This window comes from Anguilla anguilla, chromosome 13 (genome assembly GCF_013347855.1).
Source record: "Anguilla anguilla isolate fAngAng1 chromosome 13, fAngAng1.pri, whole genome shotgun sequence".
NCBI lineage: Eukaryota > Metazoa > Chordata > Actinopteri > Anguilliformes > Anguillidae > Anguilla > Anguilla anguilla.
In genome coordinates, this window is record NC_049213.1 from 28,556,477 (window position 1) to 28,567,856 (window position 11,380).

The following is an 11,380-nucleotide window of genomic DNA, read 5'->3' on the forward strand; positions in this document are numbered from 1 at the left end:
GTGTCCCCGTCACCACTGTGAGGTAGATTAATTTAGATTTTTAAGGCTCAATTCTCATTGCACATATCTCTAGGCATCTTTAGTCCAGTAGCAACCATATGCATATACTCATCTGTGCAATTATCATACTGGAACGACTGTGAGGTGCGCTGAATGATATTGTATATTAGAAGATACAAAACATGCATAAATAAATAAGCTTCAATTAAATAAACCTGGTACATGCTGGTACATGATTACACACTGTGCTTTTTTATCTTTTTTTTTCTTTAAAGAACCTACAAAGATCATAGTTCCACCCCTGAACATGGACGGCACCGTGGGGGAGAGCATCGTCCTGCCATGTGAAGTTTCTAAAGACCCTTCCTTGGACCCGACATTCAAGTGGTTCTTCAATGGGAAACTGATTGATTTCAACAGACAGGATCATTTTGAAATGATTGGTGGTGTATGTATCGGTAAAGGCGCTCAAACACACTGTGCACACACATGCAACGCTTTACTCAAGAAGTGCAAACAGTTTTCTTGACTAAACAATAGATTCAGGCGCAGTGCAGAATCTGAGGGAGATGGACTGCCATTAAGTCTCATGTCTGTGCACGACGCTCAGGATAAATCACCTGACAGTCGCATGAACAGAGAAGCACACACTTGCTTGATTGCAGGATTTATTTCCTCGTCTGTTGAACACACAATGACCTACTGGAACTATCTACACAGAACTGACAATGTCAGCCCTGCACATCATCATAGGAGCAGTTAAAATTCAGGGAGTGGTTCAGCTGAGCATGAGAGCCAGCGGAGGAAAATCAGAATTGCTGTTCCACCGCTGCTCTCTGCGCCACTGGCTCTGGTTGGCCGGGGATGTCGTTACTAGGAGTAAAATGAGAATCAGCTTCTGGGCCAGCACCGATAAGAACACGCCCAAGACCGAGTTCAGCACCTCTGTGTGATTGGCTGGCCTGCTGCACCGTGGAAGAGGGCAAGCAACAGACAGAAACAGTCCGTTCCAGATTTTGGTTTTAAGTCTAAATGGAATTTACATGATCCTGAGCCAACCGGAAAGATGTGCCTTTCAACCCTTTTTTTTTTGCCTTTTTATTAGTTAATATTTAAGTGATCGCATGAATGATTAATGAATCATCTGTTTCAGAAAAATCTGTTCTGGGCAGTTTTATTCATAGTGACACTCTAAAAACCCCTGCGGTCTGCTGGCAGGGTCCTGCGGGTGATCTGATGGTCAGGAACATCCAGCTGAAGCATGCTGGGAAGTACGTCTGCATGGTCCACACCATGGTGGACAGTGTTTCGGCTGGAGCTGACTTGATCGTAAGAGGTATGATTTTGCTGCAGTGGGACCTCTCTTTTTTTGCCTTTTTAGAGCTTTATTGCCACATTAATAGAGTCAGAAATTAGAAAGCCACACCATTTTTCTGCTTTCATTGCTTTATCTGGAAATAGCAGCCGCTCCTCAGTGTTAAATAATGACCGCACGGGTATCTGAAATCAATGCATTAATCCTGCTCTTCTTGTTCCTTGGAATTTATTGTATTTCCATCATCCGTTGAAGGGTCTCATGTTCTCCTTTTGAATATTAAGTGCGCTTCCCTTTGTGGCTGGAAATGTCTACTTTGCCGCGACGCGTCTGTAACCTTGTTGTGCCCTATCGGCCGGCACAGCGGAGCTCTTCAAAGTCGTTTCCCCTCTGTTTCTCTCCGCCGCGCCCGGCTCGCCAGGGCCTCCGGGGGCTCCAGAAGGCCTGGTGGTGGAGGAAATTACAGACACCACCGCTCGCCTTTCCTGGGGTGCTGGAAGTGATAACCGCAGCCCCGTCACCATGTACACCGTGCAGGCAAGGACCCCATTCTCCATTGGCTGGCAGGCGGTCAGAACAGGTACAGGCCTCTCAGAGCCTCTCTAACTAAACTCTCTAACTCTGTTTACCAGACCAGGAAAAATAACAATAAGATATAATTAAAGCCTTTGAATGCTAGTAAAAGCAACGTTGAATTTCACCACATTCTGAACACAATTGCCCTTTTGATTATATTTACTTTGTTTAAAATCATTCTTCTGCAGGGGCTTTTTTCTTCTTCTTTCCCCATATTCAACTTTAAAGTGTATAAAAGCATTTTAAATATATATTTGACCCAGATGTGCAATATGCCATTGTTTAAATGAGCCAAGTGTGATTGCTAATGTGATACCATTGTGGAATTGTGCACATATGTTTTATCTTTTAACAGTTAGTAACAAGGGTACGCAAAACAATAGAGGCTACAGTACATTAGTGGTTTAGGGAATAGAAAATAATTCACTTTCTCTCTGTGACTTCCACTCTAATCTTTTCTGCCCTCTGATAAGACATGCCATATGGAGATAAATATATTTAAAAAGTGTGATCTTATAAACAGGTTGCCGTGTTCCTGTATCTAATTGCTTTGTCTGCGTTTCTGAGAATGAGTCTGTATTTCAACTCAAATTCTTTAATCCTAGTTCCCGATTCTGTACCTGGACAGATGTTGCATGCAACTGTGGTAGATTTGAACCCCTGGGTGGATTATGAATTCAGAGTGGTTGCTATAAACAGCGTGGGTTTGGGAGAGCCCAGCCTGCCCTCCAAGCAGCTACGCACCAAAGCAGCAGGTACATCTCTTTTGCTTTCCACTCCCTCCCGAGAAACACATCTGTCTCCCAGATTAAATCTGATTTGATCTCTCTGCTCCCCTTGATGAATCTGCTTTGTGTTCCTCACACATTTATTAACTATTTTGTTACCAATATTTTACCTTGAACGTCTTACAAAATGAGTGGGCAGGACACTCACAAGGTACCAAAATAGTTAATTTTGTTAACAATGAATGTCAACATCTACAAATAGTATCTGAAACCAGGGTGTAATTATTTAATAAGGAAACAAAGGCAGACAGTAGTTCAAGCCATTAATCCTCAGATTTTTATGCTTTCGGTATGAATGGAAATTTAATGATCCTCATTTTTCCCCTGGTAATGAATATGTATAGGCTGAGAGCGCCGTAGTCTTTAAAGGTATATATGCTGTTTGTCAGTAGTGTAGAAATTCTGACATGATTAATTCATGCTTACCTCAACAGGAACCCTCTTATAGACCCACACTGGCCATAGAGCTGTGATTTTAAAGTGTCTATTTTAAGCCAGTTTACTATGTATTTGGCTTGATCTGTGAGTCCCTGGAAAATGGGGCATCAGTGGTGCCTTGCACATTGAGACTGCACTGCAGCACCTCTGAGGTAGCCTGCTACATCAGCTCAGCACGCCCTCCCCTCCTGCCTACCACACATGCAACGAGGCACTCCACGAAATCCCTGCTGACCTGGTTTAAGAATTGGGTTTACCAGCACCCTCTGCTAATACTCATTGCGTGGGTCCACCTACAAAACAATGGCAGAGGCATTTTTGTGGCCCACCTACCAGGAATTCTAAGTACACAGCAGGGTGGTATAATTCCACCCATTTCAGGGCTACTATGGTTCCCATCCTCAGAGCTTTCTCTTCTTAAACAGTGCCTGAAGTTGCCCCAGTCAATGTAAGTGGAGGTGGAGGAAGCCGATGTGAACTTGTCATTATGTGGGAGGTAAGAGGATCATCGACTTATTATGACAGCCTGTTTTCAAAGCAACGTGAACAGAATTCTGATGTTATTCTCCATGGTGACGTGTTTTGAATAGGCTGTAATTAACGGAAAGGACTTCCACCTTTGCTGCGTGCCTTCTGAAAGGGAACCAGCTCTGTCCCCTGACATGCAAAAATCTCTCTCTCTCTCTCTCTCTCTCTCTCTCTCTCTCTCTCGCTCCTCTCCCTTCTCTCTCCTCTCTCTACCTCTCTTTCTCTCCTACTCAAAGCCTGTCCCAGAAGAACTGCAGAATGGGGAGGGGTTTGGGTATGTTGTAGCTTTTCGTCCCTTTGGCACAAAAACATGGATTCAGACTGTGGTGGCTTCAGCTGATGCATCAACATACATCTTTAAGAATGAAAGCATCCCACCTCTTTCCCCCTTTGAGGTGAAAGTGGGTATTTTCAACAATATTGGAGAAGGCCCTTTCAGTCATGTGACCACAGTCTACTCTGCTGAAGAAGGTTGGTTTATTTCTTCACAGATATTTTTTGTTCTCCCCCATTGAAATACCATAACTGGTATAAGGTCTGTCCTTGCAATACAATTTTGTCCATGGATACTCCACTTTTTTTTCTACAGTAACTTTGCCAGGATACTATCTGTGCTTGATTCATAATCAATATTGTTTGGCATTTTGATTACATTGCAGTTATACCTTGTAACTGTACAAAAAATCTCATTTTGAACTTAATTGAAAAAAAATTATATTAGTACAAGGACATAGTTTCAAAGAGAACAAGACAAATGGCACAGGGACAGGAATGTTTTTGAAGTCCCTGACAGTGCTGGAATTTCACATATTGAACATAATTTATCTTAACGTAGGAATGGTTTATATATTTATATGTTTTATATATAAAGTTTTCTGCACAAAAACACCTTGGGGAGTTTCAAAATTAATATGGACTTAAAGTAATTTGATTAGCCAAGTAGACATAGGATGACTTATTGTGCAACAGTTTTTTTATGCTTTCTGTACAACTCTGCTGTCTCATTCCACTGTAGAGCCCTCTGTTGCCCCTTCCTTGATCTGGGCACGGACCCTGTCTGCCTCTGAAATTGGTGTGTACTGGGAGCCTGTATCGTTGAAGTCCAGCGCTGGTAGAGTACTTGGTTACGAGGTAGGGCGATGAATGACAAGTTGTAACTCACAAACTGCCTCAGCACTGTTACTAGGATTAAAATTCAAATGGTCAGTATGTGCATTTGTGGAACCTCTGCATGAACAGCTTAGGGAAAGGTGTTTTTCGATTGAGAAGTGTCACCGTGGTCAAATTTTCACAAAGCAACGGGAAAGCTTCAAAGGGAGGGTGTGTTCACAGCTTAATATTGCTCCAAGATTATTTGACCCAGTGATTTCTTACAAGAGACTCATCTTTCAAATGCTGACATGCAGGCATCACAGCTACCTAGCCCCCACCCCAGCCCTCAGGGCCTTATCCATTCTTTCATTAGCTCAGGATAATTTATAGTGTTTCCTGGTCCTGCGATTTTTATTGACACAAACTGTACTGTTGTACACAAGCCCGCGATGACTAATGGACTAATCAATATAATTGACTCTTGGAATTAAATCAAAACGGTGTGTTTTCATACAGTGGAGAGGGCAGGAGGCAAGACCATGAGATCAATGTCTCTGCTCTGTCTCATCTTCTCTCCCAGGTACTTTACTGGGAGGAGGGGGAGTCGGAGAGCGATGCGGAGAGGCTCAGAGTCGCAGAGACGATGACCAACATCACGGGTCTGAAGGGCAGCACTTCCTATTTCGTGGCAGTCAAGGCCCGCAACAGCGCTGGGACTGGCCCGCCCAGCGCTCCCGTCAACGTCACCACCAAGAAGCCGCGTGAGTCTGCTCTCTCTTGCTGGGCGACACCAATCGCATCACAGGTTATTTTTGTGCGTGCTATTCTCGTGACTCGCATGGGTGGGGTCCGGGCTGGTGGACTCCAACCCCTGACTTCCTTGATCTGAGCTGCACTCCTTACCGCATCCCGAGTGAAACACTTTGCAAATGAATGTGCCCACGGGAGGGATAGTCTGACGGCGAGATTTAGATTGCGTGCGGTATTTTAATAACGAGGTTTCAGCCTGAAGTTTGGTAATTATCTGATACCAACGAATGTGAGGCTGAACAAAACAGAGCATTTAAGACACAGTCACTGATAAGATAAATCTCTCCATCTCAGTGGAGTGTTTGCGAACTAATTTCATCTAATAGACTGAGCAGGCAATTAAAGTTCTAAAATGAATAGTCAGCAATTAAGACACATTCTTAAGCCGAAGTTTGTAATGGATTTGCCTTTTCTGAATGCACTGGCATTTTGAGATGGGATTCTTCCCTACTGTGGCAGTTGCTTTTGAAAGAGGGTATCATTTCAGCCTTTCTCTGGGTATGTGTAAAGTAATGGACTTACACACAGGTGTATGGATGTGTGCGTGTGTGTGTGTGTGTGTGTGTGTGTGTATGTGTGTGTATTTCACTGTTTCTGTGTGCACTTACATAACACAAGGAGAATTTAAGATTATGTTTGAGTATATTTAAAACCAACTTTATCAGATATAAAATGTGTTCATAAAACTACTAAATTAAAACTATTCCATGCTACACCACTTCTGCTGCATTTAATTATGACCCTAGAAGATTTAAACATTGCTTATGATGGAGATACTAAAATAAAAGCAGTTGAGAAGTGGATTGAAAGTATTGATGGAATATATTAGAGCATGTATCTCTGTGGTATTTTCAGCACCAAGTCAACCACCAGGGAATATTGAATGGAACTTGACAAACTCCAAGATCTTTCTGAACTGGGAGCATGTGAAGGCCATGGACAATGAGTCAGAAGTGATCGGATACAAGGTGAGAGCTCCTTCCATAAGTATTCAGATTTTTTTTCTTCTTTTGTTATAGTTAAAAAAAGTATAAAAACTTTTTAAAGAGCACATTTATTTATTTATAAATGTGCAGGGCATGATGTGCAAAGAAAAATTTTGGTTATGCTGGTTTAGTGCAAAGGTCATCTTGGTCAGTGAATTTACAGTAGATGATGCATATTCTCCCAGAATGCCTTTCTCCTGGTTGAATGTCAGAGTGCTGAGTAGTGTTTCCTGCCCAGTTTCTCTGCCTGTCAAAACTTTAAGATCCTTTCTGATAGTAGCTGCCCTCTGCCCAAAGACGTTTAAGATAGTACATCAAGTCAGCAAAGCTAAACTAGCAAATGTAGATCTATAGATATTTTTTTTTCAGAACAGACCTTGTGATCACAAATCAGGTTTCTTTACCTGAGAAGGCCATGCAGTGTTAATAGTCTGTATGATGATGCACTGCCCTTTTCTTGCCATCCTCTGTAAGTGTGCAGCACAAGCAGTGAGGAGCAGATAGAGTAGGGCTGAGGAAAAAATAGATCTTGCTTTCTTGCTAAGAATTAATTTGCTGCTGAGCTTTTTTGGGTAATTTGAGCCAGCCCTTTCAGATGTATGCACATGGAGGTGAAGAAGCAGCTGGGTGCTTTAGAGGCTGTTCCCTCAGTGAAGTTCTGCGCGATTCAAACCCGCTGCTTTAGAGCACCACAGAGGATATGCAAGCACCTCTGATAATAATTTGAAATTCATATGATCTTTTTTGAGCCCCGACAGAAAAACTGGATCACTATCTGACGACTTTTCATTCCCACAATAAAAGGCGGAACACGTTATTTTGCAGATGGCATTATCTATTATATCCTAAATGCATCTAATTTTGAGTTACGCATTCAAAAAATGAATTATTTTGTTCACATTAATTTTGCAAAAGCATTATGCAGGGTAGGAAATTAGCACCCGCCACCTGCCAAATACGGCATTGAAATGTAGCAAGCCTACTAGCCACAGCGGTGGGTAGCTTTTAAGAGGCTTCTATAGCTAAAATATCCCAGACAGCACTGCGACATAAGGTGCTGTGTAGCGCTCCGTCTGTGGGAGGTAGCCACGACGTAGGTGGAGGTAGATGTCATGTCTATGTCACTTACGAATCAGATTTGTGTCAAGTGGGGATTCATGGCAATGAAAATCTGGTACTTATAGTTTGTGCTTTAGTGAGTTGAAGACACTCTCTGTATAAAACTGCACTGTTGCCTGCTTTGGCAACATCATGACATTACGTTGTCAACAGAACTTGGGTGTAGCAAAAAAAGTGAGATAAAAATATAAAAATAGGACCTGGGATGTGTTTTACATCACATGCAAATTATATCAGTGTCAAAGTGGTTTAGCCTGTAATTTTGCTTTTAAAGCCTTTTCATTAAACCTGTTAGCACACCAAATCTCTTGCCTCTTTTGAAGGACATATAACAGCCATGCACACAAATATAACACAAACACACCCATGAACAAACACACACACACACACACCCACACGGATACATGCATGCAGGTGCACACACACACACACACACACACGCACACACAGCTTCTAGGATATAGGAAAATCTAATCAAGACTGTTTCTCTCCAGGTGGATGGGGCAAAGATCAGTGTTTATACACCATGTCGGACATTTCCTAATTTAGCACTTTTCTTCTTTTTCTCCTTTCTGTAAAGGTTAGACTAACAGAGAAAAGAACATGCATAATTCTGTTAATTCTGTGATTCTTCATTCCTGCATTTTTAATTGAAACTGCCAGTAGTTCCACGGCCAACCGTGATTAATGATGGCAAATGACCAGCCAGTAATGCCAGGCGGCCATGACCCTGCCCCTCTCACTCCTCTTCTCCTTCCCCAGGTGGTGTATCGTGAGAACTGGCACAGGAGGACCAGTGTGCTGGAGACCAACAGGACCTCAGTGGAGCTGGAACTACCCCCAGGTGAGGACTACCTCATCGAAATCAAGGTCCTGAGTGATGGTGGGGATGGCAGCAGCAGTGGCCCCATCAGAATTCCTAAAATGTCAAGTAAGAGCCCCTTCTCACCTTCTCTGCCCAAACACCTTCTTCTGTAATGAATCCAAGCTCACATTCCTGGGTAAAACAAAAGGATGGCGATTTATCACCAGCCACAAAAGTCCCATACAAATTCTAAAGTTAGATTCAGAAAATCCCATCAGTGCCAGTACTCTACAGCTTACGTCTGACAAAAAAACAAATCATTCATTAAAACCTCATTAAATCATCATTCACACAGTACACGTGAATTCAGTTTCGTGCTTAACTGGTCCAGTTAGCCAAAAGAGGCTTTGTAAATGTTACACGTATTTGACTGAGTGACTCCCTTGCATCAGAATTGTATATATCTGTCCTGTATTGTGTATTACTAACATATTTGAAATGCAATAACTTGTTTTTATGGCCCAGATAGAAGCCTGCCATGATGTGTGGAGTGAGCTGTATGTAAATACTGGTTCCATCTTCACGTTATGTTTCAGTGCTAATGGTTTCCTCTTGTTGTTTTGTTTTTTAGGTCTTAATTCAAAAGGGTTTTTCAACTCTGATGTCAGCAAAATACCTGCTGCTTGTGCAGTTATGTTTGTTATAACAGTAAGATGGATTTTGTAAAATATACATTAAAATTGCAATGCCTTTAAAGATTGGATAGTGAGGTGAATATGCTCAAGAAAGAAACACATTCCTCTCGTAAACAATGAAGTACCTTTAATTAACAGCGTATCTGCAACATAGTTTTCTGAAGAACATGAACAAATATACTGCACAACTGGATCGCCTTTTGTTAAGTTGCCATTTTGATCTCTATGTCTCTCCCAATCCATTGACTTTTTATAATGATCAGTTATACAAAAGGACAGGCTATATTTATTTAGAATTTAAAGGCTACACATAACATCAAAGCAATCCATATCAATAACATTTTATAGATGATGAAGTATAAGGTAGGCTGAATTGTGGTATTCTGGATCAAAGAATATAGATAAAGAAAGAACAAAATTAACCAATAATTTATATAGTTGTAGCTATGCATATGAGGAAAACTGCTGTTATGTTGTGTATAAATGTTACATAAAGTTCTACTGAGCATAAAATTCAGCGTATACTTTGACCAATAAATTAATTCCTGTTATATTTTTTATTTTATTTTTATTTTGTATGTAGATTTTTTTGCTAATTTCACATCGCCTATCAACAATGATGTCTGCTGATTGACTTGAAAATGTGAACATCAGACAAATAGTAATCCAGATGAGTAAGCCAGTGTAATTGCCTGAAAATGATCTAGTTTAGTCTAATTGACATTTCTGAAACAGGATTTGTATTATTGATCCCCAGGGGGAAGTTCATTATCATTCCATAGTTCAAAAAAGACAGAAAAAAATTATTTTACCTGAAGTACATTCATTTAATTGCTTCCAATCTGCAGCATGTTAATTGTTAGATTAAATATTGTTTTAACAATACATTAAGAGGAAAACATTGGCCAACTCTGAGTCAAATTGAGAAAGTCATTAATTGGCGTGAATGTTTGTGTTTAACTCACTTTTACATTTTATTCTTGGATATACCCCATATGTTTGTGCCTCATTCTTTTTGTAAAGATTTGTCCAGAGCAAGATCAAGCCCAATTAATGAACATTTTCCTGAACAGAGTATATGTTTGTATAATAACAACAACAACAACAACAACAACAACAACAACAACAACAATAATAATAATAATAATAATAATAATAATAATAACAATAACATGCTAGGGGCTGGTTTCCTAGACAGTGATTAAGCCTAGTCCTCGACTAAAAAAAATAACAAATCAATGTAGATCTCTATACAGAATTTTTTTTTAGTCTAGGATTAGGCTTAATTCATGTCTGGGAAACCAGCCCTGGATGTCTGGGATTATACTGTTCATGGACGTGAAAGGAAACATGGACATGAAAGCTTCAAAATGTTCAGATGTAATGATATCAAATCAATGTTACCTTGGTAAAACTTTACAGGGGTCAACCATTTGCTGTGTTACTGTGACCAGCCTGTGTAGTACCTGTAGTGATATGCCAAGGACATCATTCATGCAGTGATTATCTAGAGATCAGAAACATAGTAAGAAGACACCTTTATTTTGGTGATACATTTTTGAAATATGATTTTATGTTTCCATCCTAATATTTAATAATGTTTTGTATACTTAAGAAACAAATGACTTATTTTGATGCTGATTCTAAAGAAAGAAGAAACAAATAAACTACAAAAATATATAAATAATAATAAATATGTGTTTTATTTTGCTTTAATGATTTAATACTGTTGTATTAACATTTGAAGAGATCTCTGTGAGATATTGAAAATAAAATTTCATATTGAAAGTATTCTGTGTCTTTTTTATTGCATTGTGTGATATTTTGTAATCAGTGTACTTTGTTTTATTAACTTGCTATTTAAATTGAATATTGTCATTGATGTTTGCTAACTGTACTAAAACAAATTTTACAAATGCTGTTGCACTCTGGAGTTACATATGGAAATTTGTGAAAAATAGTTTTTCAAAATTGAGTATATACAATTGCTTTTGATTAAAATAAGCAATTAAAGTGTATTTGAATCTTTGGGTGTATGTACTTTTGAAGGTATACATAGCTGTTGATAGACACATGGTTAAAGCTCGCCTCGGGGGTGGCCCTTGTCGAAAGGGAAGTGTCAACTTGTCAAAAACAAATTGAGCAAGAGAGGCTTCCATCAATGTGGTTGGGACTGACTTTAATGGTGTGCCTGTGTCTGTGGCAGGCTATAGGAAAGTCATTCCAAT

General features: G+C 40.1%; 1 protein-coding gene across 3 annotated transcripts in view; it reads left to right on the forward strand.

Moving 5' to 3' along the window:
• The window catches only part of LOC118210639 (contactin-4), a 97,206-nt gene extending 86,370 nt beyond the window's left edge, over positions 1-10,836 (forward strand). For all 3 annotated transcript variants that reach the window (XM_035386975.1, XM_035386974.1, XM_035386976.1), the window contains 11 exons: positions 276-448; positions 1,219-1,336; positions 1,737-1,895; positions 2,497-2,646; positions 3,543-3,613; positions 3,882-4,116; positions 4,661-4,776; positions 5,318-5,498; positions 6,403-6,515; positions 8,415-8,583; positions 9,089-10,836. In XM_035386975.1, the coding sequence (XP_035242866.1) occupies positions 276-448; positions 1,219-1,336; positions 1,737-1,895; positions 2,497-2,646; positions 3,543-3,613; positions 3,882-4,116; positions 4,661-4,776; positions 5,318-5,498; positions 6,403-6,515; positions 8,415-8,583; positions 9,089-9,183 (1,580 nt within the window). In that variant the 3' untranslated portion in view covers positions 9,184-10,836. The remainder of the gene's footprint in view (positions 1-275; positions 449-1,218; positions 1,337-1,736; positions 1,896-2,496; positions 2,647-3,542; positions 3,614-3,881; positions 4,117-4,660; positions 4,777-5,317; positions 5,499-6,402; positions 6,516-8,414; positions 8,584-9,088) is intronic.
• The last annotated feature ends 544 nt before the right edge of the window (positions 10,837-11,380 follow it).